Here is a 23,326-nt window from a genome sequence, read left to right on the forward strand (position 1 = left end):
GACGACAGTGGCGGAGAAGACCCGGAGAGGCTCTGCGTTGTGGAGTGGCGCTGCTTGGGCTGGTGGCAGACTGCAGGCTGCTGGCGACGCGGTTGAGGAGAACGGCGAGTGGGTTCGGCATTTCCCGTTGGGGTCTCCGCAACGATGAGTGCTGCCAGAGAGTCCCATCCGCACGGGGTGAAGCGTTCAGCCTCCCCAGACGACGATGTAAATAACAATGGCGGAGTGGTGGAGGGTTGAGGCCTACTAAAGGCTGGGGTAGGCCGGGAAGGGTAGATGAAGACGGAGGAAGCGCCTGAGATGACCTGAAGGGGGAGGGCCGAGGGGGAGGACCCAGAAGAATGGGAAATATCCCTTTTTCTTAATTTGAGTTGGAATGTTTGAAGAGGTCCACACGCTAAGAGCCGGAGGCCTGCGTAGAAAGGGGAATCGAGGAAGGAAATCCTGAATGGTTGAGAAGTGAAAGAGCTTAGTCAAGGGACCATGTTTGCCTGTTCGGGGGCTGATGAAGCTTCTTTATGGGGCCTTTATATTCAGTAGAAACGGCAAGATCCTCCCTGTTTTAGGCTTAAAATGCTCCTGTGATAAAGTCAAGATGTTCATGCAAATTTGGACAGATTTTTCTGGCCGGGATTGTTTTTGCAATGTACTATTAAGAGTTAAGCTTAACTGTACTATTAAGAGTAAACCAAGAAAATATTGAACGGAAAAATGGTACCAGGGGAATAATTTGGTACTGGCGCACCGTGCTGTAGGCCTAAGACGTTGAGACGTAGAAGCCCGTTTCGATGTCAAGTACCTCTCTTCCCTCTCCTCCCTCCCCCTACAGTTGCCAGTTTAAATTGCAAAGCATTCATTCCTTAAAGTAAACCATTAAATATTTACTGCTGCGCCAGGTGTTGGGAATTCAAAGATGAATAACTGTGGTGTTTATCCTAGGCCTTTTGTGTATTTGTACTAGCTCCTAGCGCGGTGTTATGGACGCTGCAGTAACCAGTAAACGTAAAACTAAGTCCTTCATACAATGGATAAATGCCATGGAAACGTTGATGGGGAAATGGCGGGGGGGGGGCGATGGAGAGGTCATAGTTAAGAGTGATGAAGGGAGGACATCTAGTTTTCTTTAGGTTGTTTAAAGCGCTGTCAGTTTCTGAATGTGTAGAGTTTATTTTCTATAGTGCAGTTGAGTGCCTTTCATAATATTTTACTTTGCGAACCATAAAAAGCTTACTGAACACTGTTAGTGCATCAGTTGTAGCAAATGAGATGATGTTAAGACTCATCCTACTTTGGGTAAGTGGTGAGGTTAGGTCCAGAATAGTAAGGCTCTTTACTGAAATTGATTTTAGCTGTGCAGAAAGATTAGTAATCAGTAAAGATTTGGGGATAAATAGTTATATAGTGAGATTTATTCATTCCCGCTGTTCCTCCCTACAACTGGCTTTGAGATCTTTTCTTGTTAATATGGTAGGCCAGTACCTACCAGGAATGTTATCTAGGCTTTTGAGTAACCTGGGTGCCCTTTTAAAAACTATTACATTGTTTTCCTCCTGGTATTTTTTTAACTGTGACTTGATTGCTAGAATGTCAAGCACCTGTTTTGCTAGAATCAAAGAAATAATATTTTAGTTTGACAGAAAACTCTAGGTGATATTAGGTAATTTAACAAAGTTAAAGGGATTGAGTAATTAAATCTCTACAGCTTTTGATGGGATCAGTTTAAACTAGATGACCTTTAAGACCTTTTCCAATCCTATGAGAATTCCCTTTGAAAGAGGTGGTTACAGTTGCAATTCAAGATTAGGTCCTAGGACCTTCACACATTATCTGAAAAGGATTATGTTGCTAATTCTATATTTTAGTGCAATACAGTAGTAACTTGTCCCTTGACAGTGATTTTTTTTTTTAGTCAGTTTCTTTAATATTAATTTTATTTTTGTTGGTAATTGGGAGTTCTCTTTTAAGTGCTTGTGTTTTTAATCTTTTAAGCATAATATATATTTTAATAGATTTTATTTATTTATTTATTGGCTACGTTGGATCTTCCGTTGCTGTGCACGGGCTTTCTCTAGTTGTGGCGAGCGGGGGCTACTCTTCGTTGCGGTGCAAGGGCTTCTCATTGCAGTGGCTTATCTTGTTGCAGAGCACAGGCTTTAGGAGCACAGGCTTCAGTAGTTGTGGCACTCGGGCTTCAGTAGTTGTGACTCACGGGCTCTAGAGCGCAGGCTCAGTAGTTGTGGCGCACGGGCTTAGTTGCTCCACAGCATGTGGGATCTTCACAGACCAGGGCTCGAACCCGTGTCCCCTGAATTGGCAGGCGGATTCTTAACCACTGCACCAGCAGGGAAGCCCCAGAATAATACATATTTAAGTTTTTAAAATATATGTCTACGTTTAGAAAATCAACCAATTGTAGTGTGTAGTTGGTCAACAATTTCTAATGAACCTCTGCATGTAAAAGATAATCAAAGTTTTCTTTGCCCACTGACCTCACACATTTAATGGGGGTAACAAATCATTGAATCCAGTTGTAGGAAAATGCTGACAATGGTAGAAATAAATTCTAAGAGTTACTACAGTGTGTACTGAGGAGGAGGTAAATTGACTGCTGTTCTATAATAAAGGTATTAAGGATGAAGCCAACTTAAAAATGGTTTCATTGGTTTGATTGGAGGGGAGAATTGAAAGCTATCTTTCAGGAAGTAAGAGGAATGGGGAGGTTAATTTTAGTAACTGGTGGAGAATCTCTAAGAATGTATCAGGCACCCATGTGCTTTTTAGATTGCAGCACTTGAGCAAGGTACTTGCTACTCTATGCCAGGTCCAGGGAACAGTGATTTAGTGAGAATCAGAACTTAAGCTTCACTGGTACTTTGGTTTTTGGTTTTTTGTTTTGTTTTGTTTTGTTTTAACTATACTGAGCCAAAAACAGTTAAGAACTAACTAGTCTATGAAAAAATATGAACTGTCAGATGGAAAGAAGTAGAGATTTGGAACTTAGGTAGCCAAAATCATGAGAGCATGCCACCAAAAGGAATAACCATAAGTGGGTGTCCAGTATGGTACAAATACTTCAACTCTCATATGCCCAGGAGGGATGGTCATCGTTGTTTGATGTATGTATTATTCTATTAGTCTTTTATGAATAATATTCAGAAGTGAGAATAAAAGGATAGTAAAAACAACTTTATTAGAAATTTTGATATGAACTTAACCATAGCAAACCTAGTTTTCTTGATTTTTCACTATATATATATATATATATATATATACACCCAAAATGTTTAGCATTCTCTGAATATAGCTAACAGCTTATCAGTTGTCATGTGTGAAAGTGAAACATATAATTTTAGATTTCAAATCTGTTTCTAATAGATTTTAGCTTTATTTTAGTTCTTGGATTTGCATCATCAAAATATGATACTTGAAGAATTTTTTTGAAGCGTTTTCATTGCTCATAGTTTTGTGTCAAACGGGGTTTGTCTTCTTTGCTCTGTAATTGCAAAACATTTTCATTTTTAGATTATAAACTCAATTAGAATGATCAATCCAATGAATGTTTTCATTTCTATATTCCTTCTAGTCACCTGCCCTCAGCATTTGTCCACTTACAAACCATATCAAGTAAATTTTGGTGTACAAATATAAAAGATGATATTAAATAGTCACATACCTCTTTAGAAAAACGGGGTGGTCCAGGCTGTTGTTGCAATATTGCAAAATATTGCAAGATGAAGTTCTTCCTGTTGAATGGCTTTCTAGATAAAAGTACCATATTTTTTTGTCTTTTTTGTCTCTCATTGACTCCCGGGTTGGAGAAAAGTTATCTAGTATTTCATCATCCAAAAAGTCATAGTTTAATTGCTGTTAAGTTTGCCATTATCATTAGTTTAGACACTACCTGTCATTTTGCGTTCACCTTGTTATTCGTCTAATAATTGTGAAATGCCTCCTGTCAGTTTTCAGTTTTTTACTCGGTTGTCATTATGAGTAGAAATTAAAATTTTCAACAAAGAGAGCTAGAAGCATACAACAGAGGGGTGATGTCTTGAAAGATGATGCAGCACTTTGGACAACACGATGAGAACGCTTTTCTACCACTTTTCTATCTTACTATTTTAGTCATTTTTAGCATATTTTGAAATGATTAATGAACTATAATGAAATAATTCTTAAATTTGTTTAAATATATAGGGGAAAAATATCGCTAGGATTTCATAATATATATTAGATTTATAAAAGGGTTCAATACACCCATTTGATAATTACAAGATAGAATGAGTTTTATTCTATTCTTTTTAAAAAAAAATTTAGTAAATTTTCTCTTTGTTCTTTGGAAGACCTTTAAGTAAGAATAAAAGTCCTAACAGGGACTTCCCTGGTGGCACAGTGGTTAAGACTCTGCACTCCCAAAAAAAAAAAAAAAAAAGACTGCACTCCCAATGCCCGGGGCCTGGGTTTAATCCCTGGTCAGGGAACTAGATCCCACATGCATGCCACAACTAAGAGTTCGCATGCAGTAGCTAAGGAGGCAGCCTGCCACAACTAAGACCAGGCCCAACCAAATAAATATTTAAAAAAAAAAAAAAAAAAGTCCTCACACATCAGTCCTTACAAATAGGGAAACTGTTCAAAAAAGAAACTGATATTGGGTCCAGTTGACTCTGATATTGTATTGTTCTTTAGAATATCACTATAGCCAGAGTTTTAAGTTCAGTTAACAGCTGTAGCAGCCTCCTGGGTTCAGAGTATTAGGTACCCTAGGGCCCTGCAAGGCTCTAAGGCAGTAGGTCTCAAAGTGTGGTACCCTACATCAGCAGCATCAGCATCTCTTAGGAATTTGTTAGAAGTGAAATAAATCTTCAAGCCCCGCCCCAGATCTGCTAAGTCTGAAACTCTTGAGGTGTAGCTCAGCAGTTTGTATTTTAACCAGCCCTCCAGGTAATTCTTATAGTATAAACTTTTGAAAACCAGATCTCTGGCTGCAAAAGAACTAAAGGACTTTCCCTTAAGGTAACAGAAAAGGAGTATATTCTAATTCGAATATTATGCATATGCTTAACTTCCTAGGCAAGAGTGAGTCCAGTTTATAGTGAAAACTGACAGGGGGAAAAAGCTTGGGATTTACTGGTAGACTGTAAATTTTTAAATATTTATTACTATGCAAAAAAGATTAATTGGCTAATTTCTTTTCCAGCTTGGATCTAGCAATTGGGAGGCAGCAGACTTAGGTAATGAAGAAAGAAAACAAAAGTTCTTGAGACTTATGGGTGCAGGAAAGGTAAGCATCAGACAGAATACGTTTTTATCTTTTCTGTGAAAATAATGCCCTTTTTTATGTATGTTAAGTGAGAAGGAATGGATACACTTGGATCCCATGTTACTGTTCTGCATGACTACTTTAGGCTTTCGGAAATATAGCTGACCTCACTGAGCTGCTTCTAGGATTTTCAGTGCCACTGGGTGGTAATGTTTAGAGACTGCATAGAGAAAAAATTTGGTTTGAGGAGACTCCTGTGGAAGAAAGAAAATGTGGAAATTCATGATTTGCCATCTGTTAGCCTGATAATTTGATACAAGGTACTTCTGGGCAGACCATTTGGTAGGTCTTTCATATTTTATAGCTCCTTCCAGCCCTTGAAGTAGTAGCCAAGGGAATAGCCTTTGTCAAAAACTTAATTTTAAAAATGTTCAATATATTTTGAAATCTTTTTCAGTTCGATTAACGTAATAGAAGATATAAAATATAGGTGCCAGGAGACATCACCTGTTGGAAAAAACTCTTGTTCCTAGCAATTAATTTTTACATGCAAATACAGTGATCTCTAAATACTGATTTTTTTTGTAAGCAAGTACATTTATTTTCCTAACACTGTCCCAGTAGTATTTCTGCAAACCTGATGTGGAAGAAAAAGGAAAACTTTTTTCTCTTTTAAGCTCTTTAGAAAGAAGTTCTGCCCTTTGTTTTTGTTATTTATGTGGGAATGCATTTTACCAACAGCTATTGACTACTACATGCCAGGCACTGTACTAGGTCCTGGATGGGGGGGGTCACGTAGATCAGTAACATAAGTTTGGAGCTGTCATGTGCTGGAGGAAACTAGATAATAACAATATAGAATTATAATTGCTGTGGAAGAGCTATGCACATAATGCTGTGGAATCAACAGACAAGGGAAGCTCACTCTGGCTTAGCAGCACAAGAAAGCTTCCCAGAAATAGAATTGATCTGAATCTGAGGAGATTAAGAGTTAGCCAGACTAGAACAGTGGATTTGGGCATAGGGAGATATCATGTAAGATGTTAAGACCTATACAAAGGAAGCATTTGTATAATATCACATTAATCCAGATTTCCCAATAATTTGTGATTTGTCATAGAAAGTAGTCTGAAGTTTCTCTTGGTTCATGCAAATAAAAGATTTTGTTAAGGATATATAAAGTAATAGTTTAAGGGTATGCTCAACCTAGTAGGATCACATTTCTTTAAGTACCTAGGAAGAACACCCTAACATAAAATGTATGAAATTTAGCTACCAGTAGTCAGTTGTATCTCAATAAAACAGGGCGGGGGTGGGTGGAGAACAGATTGAACAATTAAAAAAAAAAATTTGGCTGCCGATAAATGGGCATAGCATATGTTAAATTCTTTGCTAACAAGGGCAAAGATCATAGCTTTGATCTTTTACATAGGCTGTTGAGATTTATACTGTTTTGTGGCCCCAAAGTACATTCCTAATCCTAGCCACTGAGTATTCTATTGGTCACAGGGAGAACCAACTGAGAAAGTATGATAGACCAGTACAATACTATCATCTTAGAATAACTTGATGCCATTATGTATATTCAAATCTTGTTATGAGGTGTCTTCTGCAATCTAAAGGAGCAAACTACTGAATTGTTGATTGGCTTTTGTGCTAATAACATGTAAGGCAATAAGCATTAATGCTTGAACCTTTTCAGGAGTATCATCTTTGGGTATGGAGAATGTGTCATGATTTCACAATAGGGTGATTTGTTATTTACTATATATCTTCACAGATAATTGGTTAAGATTGCTTTGCAAAGTCAAATTTAATCTCACTTTCACTCAGTTTTAGTGAACAATTTCCCTTTTTTTTCAGTTGGTTTTTTTTTTTTCTTAATTGAGGTATAACTGATTTACAATGTTGTATTAGTTTCAGGTATACAGCGAAGTGATTCAGTTATGCATATATATAGATAGACAGATATTCTTTTTCAGATTCTTTTCCATTATAGTTCATTACAAGATCTTGAATATAGTTCCCTGTGCTATATAGTAGGACCTTGTTGTTTATCAATTATATATATATATAGTAGTTTGTTAACCCAAAATTCCAAATTTATCCCTCCCACCTCCTTTCCCCTTTGGTAACCATAAGTTTGTTGTCTATGTCTGTAAGTCTGTTTCTGTTTTGTAAATAAGTTCATTTGTATCATAATTTTTAGATTTCACATATAAGTGATATCATAATATTTGTGTCTCTCTGTCTGACTTCACTTAGTATGATACTCTCTAGGTCCATCCATGTTGCTGCAAACGGCATTATTTCATTCCTTTTTATGGCTGAGTAGTATTTCATTATATGTGTGTGTGTGTGTGTGTGTGTGTGTGTGTGTGTATGTGTGTATGTGTATATATATACCACTTCTTCTTTATCCATTCACCTGTTGATGGACATTTAGGTTGCTTCCATGTCTTGGCTGTTGTAAATACTGCTGCTATGAACATTGGGATACATATATCTTTTTGAGTTAGTTTTCTCTAGATATATGCCCCGAAGTGGGATTGCTGGATCATGTGGTAACTCTACTTTTAGTTTTTTAAGGAACATCCATACTGTTCTCCATAGTGGCCACACCAGTTTACATTCACACCAACAGCATGGGAGGGATCCTTTTTCTCCACACCCCCCTCCAGCATTTATTATTTGTAGACTTTTTGATGATGACCATTCTGATCAGTGTGAGGTGATACCTCCTTGTAGTTTTGATTTGCATTTCTCTAGTAATTAGTGATGTTGAGCATTGTTTCATGTGCCTGTTGGCCATCTATTTGTCTTCTTTGGAGAAATGTCTATTTAGGTCTTCTGCTCGTATGTTAATTGGATTGGGTTGTTTTTGTTTTTTGTTTTGTTTTGGGTATTGAGCTATATGAACTATTTGTATATTTTGGAAATTAATGCCTTGTTGGTTGCATCATTTGCAAATATTTTCTCCCATTCCATAGGTTGTCTTTTCATTTTGCTTATGGTTTCCTTTGCTCTGCAAAAGCTTTTAAGTTCAATTAGGTTCCATTTGTTTATTTTTGTTTTATTTCCATTACTCTAGGAGACGAATCCAAAAAAATAATGCTGCAATTTGTGTCAAAGAGTGTTTGGCCTGTGTTTTCCTCTAGGAGTTTTGTAGTATATGGTCTTACATTTATGTCTTTAATGCATTTTGAGTTTATATTTGTATATGGTGTTAGAGGATGTCCTAATTTCATTCTTATGCATGTAGTTGTCCAGTTTTCCAAGCACCACTTCTTGAAATTAGTGGGTTTTTCTCCATTGTATATTGTTGCCTCTTTTATCATAGATTAATTGACCATAAGTGCATGGGATTATTTCTGGGCTTTCTATCCCGTTCCATTGATCTCTGTCTGTTTTTGTGCCAGTACCATACAGTTTTGATTACTGTAGCTTTGTAGTGTAGTTTGAAGTCAGAGAGTGTGATTCCTCCAGCTCTGTTCTTAAAATTGTTTTGGCTATTTGGGGCCATACAAATTTTAAAATTATTTGTTCTAATTCTGTGAAAAATGACATTGGTGATTTCATAGGGATTGCATTGAATCTGTAGATGGCCTTGGGAAGTATAGTCACTTTAACAATACAGAGTCTTCCACTTCAAGAACACGGTGTATCTTTCCATCTGTTTGTGTCATTTTTAGTTTCTTCTATTAGCATCTTATAGTTTTCACAGTACAGTTCTTTTGCCACCTTAGGTAGGTTTATTCCTAGGTGTTTTATTCTTTCTGATGTGATGGTAAATGGGATTGTTTCTTTAATTTCTCTTTCTCATATTTCATTGTTAGTGTATAGAAATGCAACCAATTTCTGTGTATTAATTTTGTATCCTGCAACTTTACCCAATTCATTGATGAGCTCTAGTAGTTTTCTGGTGGCATCTTTAGGATTTTCTATGTATAGTGTCATGTCATCTGCAAACAGTGACAGTTTTACTTCTTCCTTTCCAATTTGGATTTCTTTTATTTCTTTTTCTTGTCTGATTGCTGTGCCTAGGATTTCCAGTACTATGCTGAATAAAAGTGGCAAGAGTGGGCAACCTTGTCTTGTTTCTGATCTTAGAGGGAATGGTTTCAGCTTTTCACCATTAAGTATGAATCTCAGTCTGTTCGATTGGCTGCTAAATGTACACCATATGTGTGCCTTTTGGATGACAGAGACCAAGTGCTCAAAACACACACACACACACACACACACACACACACACACACACACAGCCTGAAGATCAGATAAAACATTTACATCTCAAAGACACAGGAGGAGGAATCCCCCTTGAAGGGCTTTTGTTTTTTTAACATCAGAATTCTGAAAATATGTTTTTATCAAGCCAACTTTTTCTAACATAGCTGCGTATACAATACAAGAGCTCCATTTAGTCATTTTCAGGGCAAGATTTCCTTTAGTTGCAGGTATGAGCTCTGTACGTACATGAATCTGGCTGGAGTGTTGGAGGTTGGCTTTCTGACACCCCTCATTTCTCTGAGAGAATCTGTTTCCCATTTGACCTTGAATTTCTCAGGCATAAAATTTTATTAGTGCACTTTTATCCTGACACATTCTTGTCAAGATAGCCAATTTGAGGAAAATGTCAGGTAAACCTCTTACCTAAACCAACCGTTCAGTTGAGACCGCTCAGTATCTTTCAAACTGAGGAAATCCCATTGTCTTTCAATTGAGTTACCCTAGTATGTTTCAGCTAGCGGGCACTTTCTCCCAGTGTGTTTCAGCTGGGCTCCCCTAGTATCTTTCAACTAGCAGGGGCCACTCCCCAATATCTTTCAACTGGGAGCCAGGTACCTATTAGACACCGCCAAATAAAACTCAGGATCATCAGCCAGTAATCGGGAGATCCAAGAACCAGGAGAGACTCACCCAAATTCATCTGGACTCTCTGCGGAGCCGGATGGGCACAACAGGCCTCTGCTGGTACCAAGGCCCCAGTTCCTTGTAGAGTTCAGGCAAAGGAGAGGCGTCTGCTCTTAGTCCCTTCCTGGTCACCAAAACTGTCAACTGAAAAAAATACACAACCTAAAAGTTGAGAATTATGTTTTATTTGGCGAATTTCCTGAGGACTTAAGTCAGCCTCTCATATTGCTTTGAGGGACTGCTCCAAAGAGGTAAGGGAGGAGCCAGGATATATACGCATTTTGCATCAAAAACTAGGTAGTGGAAACATCAAAGGATTACTGTTAATTAAAGAAACTGTTAATTATGGAAAACCAAACATGTCAGGTTAATGAATTTAACACTTTTCCACCTGTGGGAAGATTCAAGAGTCTGGACTCACTGCAATCATTCCTTTGATATACACCTTAACTATCTAGGGCCAGTTTCATGCTTTTCACCATCCTGAATCCCCTCAGGGTGCACAGTTGGGGGTGGCTGCTGGCTTGATGGCCACAGTATCCTTTGTTTACTGATATAGCAGGCCACATTTCTCATTCACAAGATCATCATTTGGTTTTTATTCTTCAGTTTGTTAACGTGGTGTATCACACATTGATTTGCAGATATTGAAAAATCCGTGCATCCCTGGGATAAATCCCTCTTGATCATGGTGTATGATCTTTTTAATGTTTTGTTGGATTCAGTTTGCTAGTATTTTGTTGAGGATTTGTGCGTCTATGTTCATCAGTGATATTGGCCTGTAATTTTCTTTTTTTGTGTTATCTTTGTCTGGTTTTGGTATCAGGGTGATGGTGGCCTCATAAAATGAGTTTGGGAGTGTTCCTTCCTCTGCAGGAAGTTTTAGAAGGATAAGTGTTAACTAATCTCTAAATGTTTGATAGAATTCCTCTGTGAAGCCATCTGGTCCTGGACTTTTGTCCGTTGGAAGTTTTAAAATCACAGTTTCAACTTCAATACTTGTGGTTAGTCCTTTCATATTTTCTGTTTCTTCTTGGTTCAGTCTTGGGAGATGGTACCTTTCTAAGAATTTGTCCATTTTTCCTAGGTTGTCCATTTTACTGGTGTATAATTGGTTGTAGTAGTAGTCTCTTACGATCCTTTGTATTTCTGTGATGTCAGTTGTAACTTCTCCTTTCTCATTTTTAATATTGATTTGAGCCCTTTTTTTCGTGATGAGTCTGGCTAAAGGTTTATCAATTTTGTTTATTTTTTCAAAGGATCAGCTTTTAGTTTCATTGATCTTTTCTATTTTTTTCTTATTTCTGCTCTGATCTTTATGATTTCTTTCCTTCTATTAACTTTGGGTTTTATTTGTTCTTCTTCCTCTAGTTGCTTTAGGTGTAAGGTTAGGTTGTTTGAGATTTATCTTCTTTTCTGAGGTAAGCTTGTATTGCTATTAACTTTCCTCTTAGAACTGCTTTTGTTTCTTTTCTGTTTTTTTCTCATTTTGTTTACTTATATATTTTTTTATTGAAATATAGTTCAGTTACAATGTGGTGTTACTTTCTGGTGTACAGCAAAGTGATACTTTGCTGTACTTTATATATATTCTTTTTCATATTATTTTCCATGATAGTTTACTATAAGATATTGAATATAGTTCCTGTGCTATACAGTAGGACTTTGTTGTTTATTTTATATTTTAATTTAATTTTTATATTATATTAGAGTAAGGTTGATTTACAGTGTTGTGTTAGTTTCAGGTGTACAGCAAACTGATTCAGTTATAGTTATACATATATCCATTCTTTTTCAGGTTCTTTTCCCATATAGGTTATTACAGAATATTGAGTAGAGTTCCCTGTGCTATACAGTAGGTCCTTGTTGATTATCTGTTTTATATATAGTAGCATGTATATGTTAATCCCAAACTCCTAATTTATCCCTCCCCTCCCACCTTTCCCCTTTGGTAACCATATGTTTGTTTTCAAAGTCTGAGAGTCTGTTTCTGTTTTGTAAGTAAGTTCATTTGTATCATTTTTTTAGATTCCACATATAAGTGATAGCATATGATATTTGTCTTTTTCTGTCTGACTTCATTTAGTATGATAATTTCTAGGTCTATCCATGTCACTGCAAATGACATTATTTTTTTTATGGCTGAGTAATACTCCATTGTATATGTGTGCCACATCGCAGTATCATATGAGATTTCTCTTTCTTTGTCTGACTTACTTCACTCAGTATGACAGTCTCTAGGTCCATCCATGTTGCTGAAAATGGCATTATTTCCTTCTTTTTAATGGCTGAGTAATACTCCATTGTTTACATGTACCACATCTCCTTTATCCATTCCTCTGTCGATGGGCATTAGGTTGCTTCCCTGTCTTGGCTATTGTAAACAGTGGTGCAATGAACATTGGGGTGCATGTATCCTTTCGGACCATGTTTTTCTCTGGATATATGCCCAGGAGTGGGATTGCAGGGTCATATGGTAGCTCTATTTTTAGTTTTTTAAGGAACCTCCATACTGTTCTCCATAGTGGCTGTACCAGTTTACATTCCCACCAACAGCGTAGAAGGGTTCCCTTCTTTCCACATCCTCTCCAGCATTTATTGTTTGTGGATTTTTTGATGATAGCTGTTTTGACTGGTGTGAGGTGATCCCTCACTGTAGTTTTGATTTGCATTTCTCTAATAATTAGAGATGTTAAACATCTTTTCACATTGGCCATCTGTCTGTCTTCTTAGGAGAAATGTCTGTTTAGGTTTTGTATTGCTGTATTCTTTTAGTTTTCACTTGTCTGGGAAATTCTTTATCTCTCCTTCTATTCTAAATGATAATCTTGCTGCATAGAGTATCCTAGGTTGCAGGTTTTTCCCTTTTAAGACTTTGAATATATCTTGCCACTCCCTTCTGTCCTGCAGTGTTTCTATAGAGAAGTCCGCTGATAGACTTATGAGGGTTTCCTTGTAAGTAAATCTTTTTCTCTTGCTGCCATTAGAATCCTCACTTTAACTTTTGCCATTTTAATTATAATATGTCATGGTGTAGGTTTGCTTGGGTTCATCTTGTTTCGGACTCTCTGTTCTTCTTGTACCTGGATATCTGTTTCCTTTTGGTTTGGGAAGTTTTCAGCCATAATTTCTTCAAATGCATTTTCAATCCCCCTTTTTTTTTCTTCTCCTTCTGGGATCCTATTATGTGTAGATTGACTTGCTCTATTTTATCCCATAAGTCTCGTATATTGCTTTCATTTTTTTTTTCGCTTGTGTTTTTGTCTGCTGTTCTGATCGGGTGATTTCCATTATTCTATCTTCCATAGCACTTATTTGTTCTTCTGCATTATTTAGGTTGCTATTTATTGCCTTTAGCTCAAGTTTTGTCTCGGCAGATGAGTTTTCTAATATTAATTGGCTCCTCTTTATAGTTCTAGTTTCTTGTTACAGTGATCTGCATTTCTTTTGATAGTCTTTGTTAATTCCTTTAGTATTTTTATTACCTTCTGTTTGAACTCGGGGTCTAGTAGACTGGAGAGGTGTTTCGTCATTTGTACTTCCAGGGGATTTCTCTTGTTCTTTTAGTTGGGAGCAGTTCCTGTGTTTCTTGATTTTACTTATGTTTCTCTGACTCTATGACTTTAGGAGAAACAGTTATCTACTGTGGTCTTAAAGGGCTGTTTTTATGTGGGAATATCCCTGTGTAGCCTGAATGAGTCTAATATTTTTGGTGCAAAGGCTGTTTTTAGTATGGATGACTGCCACGTCTTTCCTCAATGTGTGCTTGCCCTTATCCCCTTGATAGGGGGTGTGATTGGCGTTGTGGTGACCAGAGCCTGCACTGGATGTTGAACAGGGGTGTTGGAGTAAAAGCTCTCAGATCTGTTGCTAAAGTGCAATGTGAGGTAGATGGGACTGGAGTGCTTCCACTGGGAGAGGAGCCCCTGGGTATTCCTCCCAGGAGCTGTCCACTGGAAAGTATGCTCTGTGATGTCTCCTGTCACTTGTCATGAGTACTCACAAAGTACACTGTTGTTGGCACTGCTCTTGGCCCCGCTTCAGCTGTGGGAATGCAGTCAATTGGCCTAGATGCCCTTCAGGCGCAGTTATCAGAAAGCAACCAGTGCATATCTGCCAAAGTCAGGCACCAGGACCCACCATAATCGGGCACCTGGACCCACCATGGGAGCTACGGAATTAGCCCAGACCCCGGCCCTTCCTCTGCATGCACATGCCTACAAAACCCGCAGCTGCTAACTCTGGACTCCCCCTAACCACAGAAGCACCAATAATCTGCTTGGATGTCCCCCAGGTGCTGAGCTTACAAAGGCACCAGAGGCATAAATCTGCCAAAGTCTCAAAGCTGCTGGCTGGACACAGCTCATATTTCAGCCCCACCTCTGTGTGTAGGCAACCACCAGGGCTTGTCTACTACCAGAGCTCATAGAGTCAGAGTTGTGCCCACTGTGAGCACAAGGAGAATGAGGCTGCTGTGGTGGGGTCCTGACCCTCCCTTCATGAGCACATTACCAGTGGGGCTTCTATGCTGGACCCAGGCATCCTGCCCACACCTTGTGGCCCGGGCCATACTCCAGTACATTTTGGCTGTCTCCGCGCAGTCAACCCCGGTCCTCTCCCCAGGTCTGTCCCCTAAAGCCTGAGTTTTAGCACCCAGCCCCCTCGCACCAGCAGTCACACATCTCAGGCTGGGGAGTAAGTAGAGCGAGGTGGCCAGGACCATCAGTGCTGGTCTCTTTGTTCTGCCTGCCTAAAGCCGGTTGCTGCACTCCTCTGAGCCAGTGAAGCTCACTTTCTGTCCTGGCTGATTTTTGCCAGCTGGTGAAGGGGGTTCCCAGGGTTAGAGAACCTTTCCTCTTACACAGCTCCCTCTCCCAAAATTGTTTTGGATTTGTTTATTTTTTTTTAGAAGTGTAGAGTGATTGATTGATTGATTTTTGGCTGTGTTGGGTCTTCGTTTCTGTGCGAGGGCTTTCTCTAGTTGTGGCAAGCGGGGACCACTCTTCATCACAGCATGCGGGCCTCTCACTATTGTGGCCTCTCGTTGCGGAGCACAGGCTCCAGACACGCAGGCTCAGCAGTTGTGGCTCACAGGCCCAGTCGCTCCGCGGCATGTGGGATCTTCCCAGACCAGGGCTTGAACCCGTGTCCCCTGCATTGGCAGGCAGATTCTCAACCACTGCGCCACCAGGGAAGCCCCCTTGGATTTGTTTTTGTAGGTCTTTCACCTTTTGTTCTCTTCTCTTGTGATTTGATGACTATCTCTAGTGTTGTGGATAATTTTGTGTGTATATCTATTATAAATTTTTAGTTTGTGGTTACCATGAGGTTTTTGTAGAGCAGTCTATATGTATACGTGATTGTTTTATGTTGCTGCTCTCTTAATTACAAATGCATTTTTTAAATCCTGCGTTTGTACTCTCCTCCCCTCACAATTACTGTTTTTGATATCATATTTTATATCTAATTGCTTTGTGTATCCCTTAACTGCTTATTGTAGATACAGATAATTTTTCTACTTTTGTCTTTCAACCTCCCTACTAGTTTGCATGTGGATTATTTCCTACCTTTATGTTTGCCTTTACCTGTGAGCTTTTTCATTTCTTAATTTTCTTGTTTCTAGTTGTGGCCTTTTCTTTTTCACCTAGATAAGTTCCTTTAGCATTTGTTCTAAAGTTAGCTTGGTGGTGCTGAATTCTTTTAGCTTTTATTTGTCTGTAAAAGTTTTGATTTCTCCATCAAATCTGAACAGGAGCTCTGCTAGGTAGAGTATTCTTGCTTGTATGTTTTTCCGTTTCATCACTTTAAATATATCGTGGCGCTCCTTTCTGGTCTGCAGTTTCTGTTGAAAAATCAGCTGATAGCCTCATGGAATTCCCTTGTATGTTATTTATTGCTTTTCCCTTGCTGCTTTTAATATTCTCTCTTTTATCTTTAATTTTTGTCATCTTGATTACAATGTGTCTTGGTGTGTTCCTTGATTCTTCGCACTTCCTGGACTTGAGTGACTGTTTCCTTTCCCAGGTTAAGGACTATTTCAGCTATTATCTCTTCAAATATTTTCTCAGGCTTTTTCTTTCTGTTTTCTCTTTCTGGGACCTCTTTAATGCTAACATTAGTGTGCTTGATGTTGTCCCAGAGGCCTTTGAAACTGTCCTCATTTCTTTTCATTCTTTTTTCTTTTTTCTGTTCAGTGGCAGTGATTTCCAGTACTCTGTCTTCCAGCTCACTGATCCATTCTTCTGTATCACTCAGTCTGCTATTTATTCCTTCCGGTGTATTTTTCATTTCAGTTATTGTATTTTTCATCTCTGTTTGGTTGTTCTTTAAATTTTCTAACTCTTTGTTAAAAACTTCTAACTTCTTGCTCTGGCATCCATTCTCCCAGATTCTTTGGTCATCTTTACAATCATTATTCTGAACTCTTTCTCAGGTAGATTGCCAATTTCCAGTTAGTTCTTCTGGGGTTTTATCTTGTTCCTTCATCTGGAACATATTCCTCTGCCACATCATTTTGTCTAAGTTGTTACTTGTATTTTTATGTATGTGGTAGGTTAGTTACATTTCTTGACTTTGGAGAAGTGGCCCTCTAGGATGTGTCCTATGCATCCCAGCAGTGCACTCCCTTCTCGCCACCCAAGCTATATGCTCTAGAGTCTCCTCCTAAGAGGGCTGTGTGGGTCCTTCTGTTGTGGTGGCCTGACTATGTGGGTGATCTGGTGGGCTTGGTTGGCCCCTAGTCTGGTTGGTTGCCAGGCCCTGCCTTGTGCAGATGCTGCTGGCTGCTGTTTAGCAGGCCCTGGTCATGAAGTGGCTGCTTGCAGAACCCTAGGGGGCCCCAAGGCTAGTGCTGGCTGGGTGGTCAGAGTCAGGTTCATGAAGACTCTGGGGCTGTTGCCCACCCATTGGCAGGTTAAGCCAGATTCTGGGGACAAGTGGGCAGTCAGAGCTGGTTCCTGGAGTCTGGCTGCAGGGCCCCTGGATCCCAGAGCACATATAAGATTTGGGGTTAGGAGGTGGTTCTTGACACAGTTGGTTATGGGGTCCAGGGTGTCCTGAAGGTTGCGTTGGCCTGCTAGCGGGTACGGTCTGGCCTGCTGTGGGCAGACTTGGTCCTTAGTCTGCGGGAATCATATTTTTCTTGCATCTGGTGTCTGCCCCCTGGGTGGTGAGGCTGCTCTAGAGGCTTGTGCAGGCTTCCTGGAGGGAGGGGCTAGTGTCTGCCCACTAGTGGGTGGAACTGGGTCTTAGTCCTCTCATGGGCAAGGCCATGTCTTGGGGGCATATCTTGAGGTGGCTGTGGGCTCAGTAAGTCTCTAGGCAGCCTGTCTGCTGAGGGGTGGGGCAGTGTTCCTGCCCAGTTAGTTGTTTAGCCTGAGGCGTGCCAGCCCTAGCACCTACAGACTGTTGGGTGGGATAAGGTCTTGGAACTAATGAGCCAAGATGTCAGCCACCAACAGTGTTCCCCAGTATTCTGCCATCAGTGTCTGTGTCCCCAGGGTGAGCCACAGTCCCCCCACCACCCCGCGTCTCCAGGAGACTCTCCAAGACTAAGAGGTAGGTCTGGCCCAGGTGCCCATCAAATTACTGCTTTTACCCTGTGTCCGGGTGCATGTGAGATTTTGTGTGTGCTCCCTCGAAGAGTGAAGTGTATTTCCCCCAGTCCTGTGGAGCTCCTGCAGTTAAGCCCCACTGGCCTTCAAAGCCAAATGCTCTGGGGGCTCATCTTCCTGGTACCAGACCCCTGGGCTGGGGAGCCTGATGTCGGACTCAGAACTCTCACTCCTGTAGGAGAACCTCTGCAGTGTAGTTATTCTCCAGTTTGTGGATCACCCACCCCAAGGGGTATGGAATTTGATTATATCCAGGTTGTTGTGGTTCCTTCTTTATGTCTTTAGTTGCAGAAGATCTTTTCTGGTGGTTCCCAGTCTTTTTCATCGATAGCTGTTCTGCAGATAGTTGTGATTTTCGTGTGCTCGTGAGAGGAGGTGAGCTCAAGATCTTTCTACTCTGCCATCTTGGCCAGTCTCCCAAACAATTTATTTCTTTACCTTGTGAAACTGATGCCGAAAACTCGGCCTCTGTGCACCAGTATGGAATTGAATCTCGGAGACAGAGTTTTGGGTGAAGTAGAAGAGAACAGCTTTTATTGCTCTGCCAGGCAAACGGGGGACACAGCAGACTCAGTGCCTCTCAAAACTGTGTGTCCCGACCTGGAGGGATTTGGTGAGGAGTTTTATAGCAGTGATTCAAAGGCAGTGTTGCTGATAAGGATCAGGGTGTGTGCAGGGCCTGGCTTCAGGTGGTCTGATGAGTTTCTGTGACTCCTTTAATCTGGCCTCAGATGGTCTCTTGAAGAGCTTCTCTGGTTCCTTTAATCTGGAATAAAGAATGCTAACATCTTACATTTGTTGGGGGTTTTCATTCTGTAAAGAACTCATTGTTATGTGTATCCCTTCAGGCAGAACCAGGACCTTATCCAAAGGCTACACTGTAGTTTCTTGACTGCTCCTCCCTTGTCTCTGCATTGCCTCCCTTCCCTGTTTAGCAATAGTTCGAATCTGCCCTTTGGAACTCAGGGAGTGTCATGGAGGCTGGAGTCTGTTCCCTATAAACAAGAAACTGGGGACACGGAAAGGCTTCCATGCCCAGGAGCCCCACAGGCTCCTGCTTGGTTTCAAAACTAAATATGAACCATGAAATCTGGATTGGAACTGATAAATTGAGAGTAATTATGTAAGCTGATTAGTTGGTAACTTTGAGTGAGATTTATTTTTATGTTTTATAGAACTACATTGTTTTAAGTTCTGTGCTTTTTGATAGTTTGAAAGTGGGTGTTTATTGTAGTCAAAGGTAATGAGCTAGCTATTTGATTGTGGTATGTTGTTAAATAGTAATGGTTATTTTTATGTTTTATATTTTAAATTTCGATCACTTTGTTCATTATAAATCTATTATTTTTATTCAGTTAAATAATCTCATTTGCTTTCTTTCCATGATATATGCCTGAGACATCAGAAAGAGAAGGTGGAAAAATTAAAGCAACTCATTTAACTGGCATTTTAGGAAAGAAAATGTTTAGATTGATCCACTTTTCTAGCTATTTTTCCCATTTAAAATTCCAGCTTGAACTCTACATACTTTCTATCCCCTTCCTCTGCTTGGTTTATTGTAATTACATTGCCTTCAGACATACTATAATTTACTTACTGATTTTGTGTCCCCTCCCCATCCCTATCCATGCAAGAATGTAAGTTCCATAAAGACAGGGATCTTAATTTAGTTCTTTTTCTTCACTGTATCCCATAAGCCTGGAATATTGTCAGGCACATAGTAAACACTTAATAATTATGTTGAATTAGTGGTCTCAAATTCTAATAAATTTCCTGCCTTCTTACAGAAAGAACATACTGGTCGTCTTGTTATAGGAGATCACAAATCCACATCTCACTTCCGAACAGGTAAGAAAGTAAAATATAATTAGAGTGGAGGTGCTAAATTTGGAATATGAAATATTTGTACATATTTTGGGATACTCTAGCTTCCGTTTATAATTGTTTAGTTCTAATGACTAATAAATATTAGAAATATATGTAGTATATGTAAACATGTTACATATATCATGTAACAGTTAGTATATACTGTCATAAAAGATTTGAGAGTATATATACATCAATATGATATTCTAACCAAGAAACTGACCAGTTTGTCTTCATTTTTACTAACTCACAACATGTAGTATTTTAATTGTAGTGAGGTTTTGTGCCTCATCTTGCCAACTGTAGTATCTAGAGTTTACATGTATTTTGTAAATTATTTAATATACAGTTATAGTTGGCATATTATACTGGTTTTTAGTTTATTCACTGAGTTTTGCTCTGAAATCTTTGAAGAGTATAAACTCATTGGAAAGCCGGAAGAAATTAATTTTTCTTTTAATTTTGGGGAAAAAACTTTAAAAATAAAAACTGAAAATGAATTAGAATTTGGATTTGAATTCAGTCTGCTGAAAAGTAAAGTTTTATCCCATTTAAAACTGGCCTTAATCTTAGACATTATTAATAACAGGGCATAATGACCTAGATTTTTTTTTTTTTTTTTTTTTTTTTAAGGAAAGAAAGTTGTTTTTGTTTTTTGGGTTTTTTTGTTTTTTGGTTTTTTTTTTTAATTTTTATTTATTTATGGCTGTGTTGGGTCTTCGTTTCTGTGCGAGGGCTTTCTCTAGTTGTGGCAAGCGGGGGCCACTCTTCATGGCGGTGCGTGAGCCTCTCACTATCGCGGCCTCTCTTCTTGCGGAGCACAGGCTCCAGACGCGCAGGCTCAGTAATTGTGGCTCACGGGCCCAGTTGCTCCGCGGCATGTGGGATCCTCCCAGACCAGGGCTCGAACCCGTGTCCCCTGCATTGGCAGGCAGATTCTCAACCACTGCGCCACCAGGGAAGCCCTGACCTAGATATATTTAAGAAAACCTTTAATTATATCAATTAAGTTAACTTTATACTGACCTAGAATATGTAGCACATTTTAGAAATTAGTATGCGTTTTATATTTCCGGTGTTGAACAGTTATTTCAAATTGATTTGCACTTCTACAAAAGGCAAAAGAGTCCCTGAGCTTTGGCAGAATAGAAATATATTTAACTGTTGCATTCATTCTTTTAAAATATGAAATTCTTCTTGTATTTACAAATTAAAATGTCATGTACAGGAAGCTTCAATGGTATTGGTAATGTTCTACTTCTTGGGTGGTAAGTTTATAGGTGGTTGTTTAGTATTCTGCTTCATAACATATATAACAGAATATATGTTAAAAATAATTTATATATCAAATGTTGCATGGTAAAATTACAAATAAGTTTATGTTGGTGCAGTAAACTGATATGCAAAGAAAGGCATAAAGGGAAGCCATTCCAAGGTCATTTTATTTAGCCATTCTCTGAACAGAATTGTGTGCCTTTTCATTATTTCTGTTCAAAGACAGAAGCTTTTGTTTGTTGGAGGATTTTTTCTACATGACTAGGAGGAAACTTTCAGGAGAACCATTATCAGACTATAAATAAACTAAAACATCATGCCCAAAGTTCTTAGTAATTAATATTTATAATATGTAAACTTAAGCAGTTCTGAGATTCCTGTATCTGGTTTGAATTATTACATGGGAAAAATTAAGTTTTTCATCTTTAATAAACAACTTGTGCTTCAGGGGGTTGGTTACTAAAGAAGTAATCATAAATACATCCTTCAGTTATTTTATCTATTGGGTAACTACCTATGGTTTATAAACCCATCCACAAAATTCACTGTAAAATTAGTCACAGTTAGAGAAATCAGCCCTGAATATAATAGCATCTGTATTGTGGGTTTTTTGTGTAATCAAATATTTTTATTAATTTGACTGAAACATAATCAAAGTACACTGGACATACAGGGGAAGAAGACAAGAAAATTAATGAAGAACTGGAGTCTCAATATCAACAAAGTTTGGACAGTAAATTATCAGGAAGATATCGACGACATTGTGGACTTGGCTTCAGTGAGGTAGTAATTACGTATTTTCATTAAGTGGGAAGATAATTTCCAATTTGATTATCATTTACTTGTGTTAAATTACTCTAGCAATCAAGAATCCTATGTAGAAAGCTTTCTTTATGCAGTTACTTAAAATATTTTTACATGCCAAACTAGGTCTTTGTAGATAATGAGAATAGATATTTTTGAGAGTTTTAGAAATATGTTTTCTGATACTAGCTTAATGTAAATTCTGCTTAGATAATCATTAGGGCACATCTTAAGTTGGCATGAACAACATACAAGGTACATGAAATATTTTATGTAAATACCGGTTCAGGAGAGTTTTCTTGGTTGTTTCCTACGTCATCTCTTTTCATATAATAACTGTTGGTCCATTACTCCAAAGTAATGTAATATGCAAAACATTGATAACTGTTTAAATATTCCCATGGATCAGTGGTTAACTTGCCTTATTTACTTAAAATAATGTTTCCATCAGGAAGATAATAATATATTATTTTCAAACTAGGGGGGAGGGGAGAAGGTGAGTGGTCTTCAGAGCCCTTTCTTAAACCAAAATCCTACTCAGGTCCCAGTGTATAAAACACATGGAGGTGCCCGAGTCCTCATTTCTTCCCTAGGCAGCCTCTGATCTTAAACTGTTAATTTAATGGCTAGGGAGTGAGACAAAAAATTTAGGGTCTTTTCCAGTTTTTGTACTGGATAATGTATTTTAATAGCTGTTGATTGATGTTTTTAGGTAGATGATCATGATGGAGAAGGTGATGTAGCTGGAGATGATGATGATGATGATGATTCACCTGATCCTGAAAGTCCAGATGACTCTGAAAGTGATTCAGAGTCAGAGAAAGAAGAATCTGCTGAAGAACTCCAAGCTACTGAGCACCCTGATGAAGTGGAGGATCCCAAAAACAAAAAAGATGCAAAAAGCAACTATAAGATGATGTTTGTTAAATCCAGTGGCTCATAACTCCCAAACACTTAGTCTTTGTATTAAAAGTAAGCCTTATTGTTATAATGCACAGTGGAGGACTGCTTATAGAGCACAGACCTTTGTATTATAATTTTTAAAAAGGCCCTTTTAAATAATTACAAAGAGTGTTTGCTTTCAGATGCCATGGGTTACACTTTTATGGGCATGACTATAACCATTTTTGTAAACAGTAAGAGTTGTATAAAATAAGAAATAAATACAATACTCAACTTCCTTTCATGTTAGCATCATCAAACTTCTAATACTACCTTTTTACCCCTTCAAATACAGTTATGGGGGAAACAGTATTTTTTGTGTGGTAGCTGTTTATCTTTTTTTGTTCCTTCATGTTTCTCTCTTACACAAGTTTATCTGGTACTGTGATGTGTCCATAAAAATATTCTTTTATTATACGCTCTTATAGTAGAACTATTCATGGATATTTCTGCTGCCAGTAACAATCTAAATTAATGCTGGCAAAAGATTAGGTACTTAGTTTACTCTTACTGAATCAGCTCTACTCTTTTGGACCAAAGCAACATGAGAGCAAATACTTTTCACACCGGTTAGGATGGAGTTGCAGTTGTCGTATATTTGGAATGTTATGATCTCAAGCAGTCTTTACATAATTTGAATGACACTGTTTGT

General features: G+C 38.6%; 1 protein-coding gene across 1 annotated transcript; it reads left to right on the forward strand.

The window, feature by feature from the left end:
• Positions 1 to 22,913, forward strand: C11H11orf58 (chromosome 11 C11orf58 homolog). The gene is made up of 5 exons (XM_068555793.1): positions 1 to 207; positions 5,198 to 5,281; positions 19,575 to 19,635; positions 21,602 to 21,711; positions 22,445 to 22,913. Exons 1-5 carry the CDS (start codon positions 145 to 147, stop codon positions 22,673 to 22,675), a joined length of 549 nt encoding a protein of 182 aa, XP_068411894.1. The 5' UTR covers positions 1 to 144; the 3' UTR covers positions 22,676 to 22,913.
• The last annotated feature ends 413 nt before the right edge of the window (positions 22,914 to 23,326 follow it).

Source organism: Eschrichtius robustus, chromosome 11 (genome assembly GCF_028021215.1).
Source record: "Eschrichtius robustus isolate mEscRob2 chromosome 11, mEscRob2.pri, whole genome shotgun sequence".
Taxonomy (NCBI): Eukaryota; Metazoa; Chordata; class Mammalia; order Artiodactyla; family Eschrichtiidae; genus Eschrichtius; species Eschrichtius robustus.

What these genes read in the sequence shown, in the direction of transcription:
- C11H11orf58 (XM_068555793.1), top strand. Translation starts at nt 145, where the DNA reads ATGAGTGCTGCCAGAGAGTCCCATCCGCACGGGGTGAAGCGTTCAGCC. An exon ending in CAGCCTCCCCAGACGACGAT is followed by an intron (nt 208 to 5,197) that starts GTAAATAACAAT and finishes TTTCTTTTCCAG; the next exon opens with CTTGGATCTAGCAATTGGGA. An exon ending in GTGGACTTGGCTTCAGTGAG is followed by an intron (nt 21,712 to 22,444) that starts GTAGTAATTACG and finishes TGATGTTTTTAG; the next exon opens with GTAGATGATCATGATGGAGA.